Below are 3959 nucleotides of genomic sequence, written 5' to 3'. Positions count from 1 at the left end.
GGAACTGCAGCAATTTGTGCTTCCTAAGAGCTCTCCACTGATGGAAGCACAGAGAGCATCCTCGCTACTTGCCCTGGATCTTATGGCTTGGCAAAGGCTCGATTCACCTAGAAAGGATACACAGGGGTTAGTGTCAAACTTAATTACGACAGTGGTTCTTGATCAGGGGTGAACTGAAAATGCTAGGCAGGGGCTGGAACGCCAGAAGGAGATACAAGTGCAGAGCAAGCTTGAATTCTATGCTCCTGAAAAGCAGGGATTTGGAAGCTGCATTTGCACCCTTACCTGCCAGGACTACCACTGCTGTTTCAGAGGGCTGCCTGGCATTGCGCTGCAGTTGGCGTTTGCTCCCAGAGGATGGCTTTCTGAGCCTGAAGCAGCAACACCAACTGCTAGCTGGCGATTCCTCAGTCTTGCTGGGTGGATTTTGCCTGGAGAGAGAAAACAGCCAATGCTGTGAGTCGTGCGTGGTGCAGGGTGAGGGAAGAGCAGCACTGAGCTCTTGGCAGCAGTTTCTTGTTCCTGGGACTGCCTGGTTTCTGCAGAAACACAACTTAGAAACTCGCTCTGTTTGCAACAGTTGAGGATGGCTCCGTTCTACAGCTCAGCCCTGAAGTCTTGCTGGCTGAATTCCCCTCACATCTGTCAAGCAAGATGCAGAGCATGTGAGCAAAGGCTCCACAGCTGTACAGCACAGCATCTGAGGGAGTGCTTTGATTTAGCTGGCAGGTGTAACTGCTTTCTGAGGAACCGTGCAGCCATAAAGGAAGCTCAAAAGCATCTCTGACTCTTACATTAGCACCTCATCAGCCTCATCTCACTGCCATGTTTAATTTCTAGTGCCAGCAAGTCTGACCAACTGCTCTGCTTAGAGGAGAACTGGAATTGTTTTCAGGCAGTGGCCCTGACATCTGGAAAACCCCACCAGTAGCATAACTTAGTTTCAGCAAGTTTTGGCACTAGAAATCATGGAAAGAAAAACAGAAAAACCCACCCAAACAATGATGCTAGGTGCTGGAAAAGAAAGTCCTCTTTACCTTTCAGATGGAAAGTCAATGACGGTGTGGAATTTGCCCTGTCCAGCTGCAGGGCTTTCTTCCACTTCATTGTCCCGGCTGCTCTCTGTCACAACAGGAGAGCTGCTGTGGCCTCGCCTCTGTGCCTGTGCCTCCTCCAGGCTGAGCAGCTTTGTGGCAGCAGAAGAGACCCCCACAGACTTGGGCCCTGGGAGAGAATTGTGCCCTGTCAGGGAAAACCACAGTTAAGAGCGAGGATCAGAAAGCAGCAGCACAGCCACCACAGTTCTGGGGGAGGTGCTGTATTTTTCTCAGGCTTGCTTATCCGAGCCACTGGAAGAAGAGGAGCTCAAAATAACCATGTGGGCAGAGGTGTGTTTATGGCAAAGGACACGGTCATCATTAAGAGCAGCTTACTGTATCAAAATAGGCAAGGAAAAAAACAAGGAAATGGGGGCAGGGAACTGAGAAAGCTTCGCTGCCACACTTGCATCAAGCTTTTCCTGCGTGCAAACCATAATAATGACGGTTTCCTCCTTGTGAAATTTGGGCTTGGACATTCTCAGCATCCAGCAACAGGATGCCATACCCTAATGGAAGCCCAGAGGTCTGCTGTCCCCTTGATGGTAAAAGAGTATCTCAAACATCCTGGAGAAGGCCTGCATTTGGTCAAGGTGTCAGGTCAAGATCAAGCTAATGGAGGAAGACACTCACCTGCTGCATCTGCAATGTCTGCTCTGGATTTGGAGCAGAAGAGGACGTCGGTGTGGTTGATGATGAATTCCACCACATCCGACTGCGTCTGCAGCTCCATGCAGGCAGCTCTTCCGCTGGCGCAGGCAGACTCGTTCTGCTGTGATCTGTAGAAAAGGCAGATTTTAGAAGTCATTTCTCCAAGACCGTTTCCCCGAGTCTGAATTGTTGCAGCCAAAAGCTGTCAGCTGAGGCTCTGGAGACTTCCGCAGTGGGCAATCAGTGATGCCACTGCAGAAATTCCCCTGGATGATCAAGGACACGTCAGTCCCATCTCAACAAGACTGCAGAAATTGTCACCTAGACATTGTGCCCGTGGGGTTGGAGAACAGCTCAGGCTCCTGCTCTTCTGTCAGCCACAGATTTTACAGGAGAAGAGCACATTTGATGGAGAAAAAGAGAGGACTGCTTTTCTTAACTGGAGAACAGAGGAAGTGTTGAAACCGAAGCAGAAGTTTACCTTAAGAGGTTTGGAGCCCACACAATGGCTAGGTTCCTGGCATGCATGTTTGTGATGGTGGAGCTCCCAGCCAGACACGCCAAGTGTCTCATCAGGAACTCCAGTGTCCTGGAAAACAAGAGAGGCAAATGTTCAGCACCAACGAGCATGCCGTGCTGCAATTCAGAAAGACAAAGGCTGGAACCGCATCGTTGCCCTCTGCAATGCAGCAGGGCTGAGCTCAGCAGGCTGAGGGCAGCACTGACCTGTAGTGAGGAGCGGGCAGCTGCTGGATGACGTCCTGCATTCTGAGCAGCCGCTCCTCCTCTGTAGCGGCACCAACAGCATCCTGGAGTAGTGCAGAAAGGGAGCGAGACACCAATCAGGCTAGTACACCACTGCGAGTAAACCTCGTGGGGCTGACAGCAAAAGGGCCTCCGAGCTGGGGCACTGCTGCAGCCATCTGCCAAGAGGCCCAGGAAGAGGGAAATGAAAGACGTGGCCTTGTGCTTACCGAGAACTTGCCGTACAGCTGGTGGGTGAGCAGAGGGTTCGGGAGCTCCCTGAAGTACATCTTGCAGAGGGAGCTCACGCTGTGAATGTCGCGGACGGTGAGCTCTGGAATCTGCTCCGACTCAAATTCCTGCCTGGAGAGAGGGACGCAAACCCGGTTGAGCGAGAGGAAGGCAAGCCCAAAGCCACACCAGATGCACTCAGGCTGTGTCAGTCGCAGCACTCTTACCGCAGTCTCTGGATGTTGGACGCGACGCCGGACAGGCGGTATATCCCCTGCACCACGCCGTGCTGCTCAATGAACTCAGCGCAGCTCTGGAGGACCTGGGGGACTGAAGAACACGTGCCAGCCGTCAGTGGAGCTCCTGATTCAAGTCCTGCTGCAGGCTGTGCTTCACATCCCATCCATTAAGCCCAGCCAGGCTTGGCTGAAGCAAATACAGATGTGCTTGTCTCTTAGGAGTATCCGCCTCACTTTATCCTTCAGCCATCAACTCCCATTACACGTGCCTCCACTGCTATCAGCCTACCCCCTGCTAGATATGAGCTCCCTTTCATCTTATTTAGATGCCAGCAGAGGAAGATCTCAGGAATGGGCAGCTCCTTACCATCACGACCGGAGTGGAGAAGATGCTCTCCCAGGTCACCGCCAAACACCCTTTCCTTCTCCACCTCCCGCTCGGTCGGTTTCTTTGGGCGGGCCTTCACCAAGGAACGAAGGAAGGTGAGGATCTTGCTGCGTTTCTTGGGCTCTGCACAACAAAAGGAAGAAACCAGGTCATTTCAGGTTTGGCTCCGTTGGACGAGGCCGAGCACAGCACATTCTACAGAGCACGTCAGAACGGGAAGAACATTACCAACCAGTACATACAAAAAGGGATTTTCCCCATCTCTGGAGGAGCCCAAGGCCAGGCTGGATGGGGCCCTGGGCAGCCTGGTCTAATCTGACATTAAATGTGGGGGCTGGGAGACCATCCTGAGGCAGGAGGGTTGGAGCATGATGATCCCTGAGGTCCCTTCCATCCCAAGCCATTCTATGAAGATTCTATAGTTTTGCCAAGTCCAATCATAAACACAGGAGGATTGGGCCAAATCTCTGCCCCATGGTGTGCATGAAGAATCATCAACCCAGAGGACAATGTGGGATGGATAAAGGAGGTACTAAACATGGAACATACCCCCAAAAAGACTTCATTTTGCTTTCCCACACCATGAAATGTAACATCCCTACCTGGCTT

At 52.1% G+C, this 3959-nt stretch overlaps 1 protein-coding gene across 1 annotated transcript; it reads right to left on the bottom strand.

The window, feature by feature from the left end:
- Positions 1-636: 636 nt before the first annotated feature.
- LOC149912194 (rho GTPase-activating protein 32-like) lies at positions 637-2295 on the bottom strand. The gene is made up of 4 exons (XM_090130936.1): positions 2230-2295; positions 1731-1876; positions 1061-1242; positions 637-642 (listed from the first exon to the last, which is right to left on the bottom strand). The coding sequence occupies exons 1-4, from the start codon at positions 2274-2276 to the stop codon at positions 637-639; spliced, it is 381 nt and encodes a 126-aa protein (XP_089987062.1). The 5' UTR covers positions 2277-2295.
- Between the last annotated feature and the right edge of the window lie 1664 nt (positions 2296-3959).

The sequence above is a fragment of the Phasianus colchicus genome, chromosome Z (assembly GCF_987193195.1).
Source record: "Phasianus colchicus chromosome Z, bPhaCol1.hap1.1, whole genome shotgun sequence".
Taxonomy (NCBI): domain Eukaryota; kingdom Metazoa; phylum Chordata; class Aves; order Galliformes; family Phasianidae; genus Phasianus; species Phasianus colchicus.
The sequence above is the reverse complement of the archived record's forward strand: the minus strand, read 5'-3'. Positions and strand labels throughout refer to the sequence as shown.

What these genes read in the sequence shown, in the direction of transcription:
- LOC149912194 (XM_090130936.1), bottom strand. Translation starts at nt 2,276, where the DNA reads ATGCATGCCAGGAACCTAGCCATTGTGTGGGCTCCAAACCTCTTAAG. An exon ending in TGGGCTCCAAACCTCTTAAG is followed by an intron (nt 1,877 to 2,229) that starts GTAAACTTCTGC and finishes CCTTTTCTACAG; the next exon opens with ATCACAGCAGAACGAGTCTG. An exon ending in AGACATTGCAGATGCAGCAG is followed by an intron (nt 1,243 to 1,730) that starts GTGAGTGTCTTC and finishes TTTCCCTGACAG; the next exon opens with GGCACAATTCTCTCCCAGGG.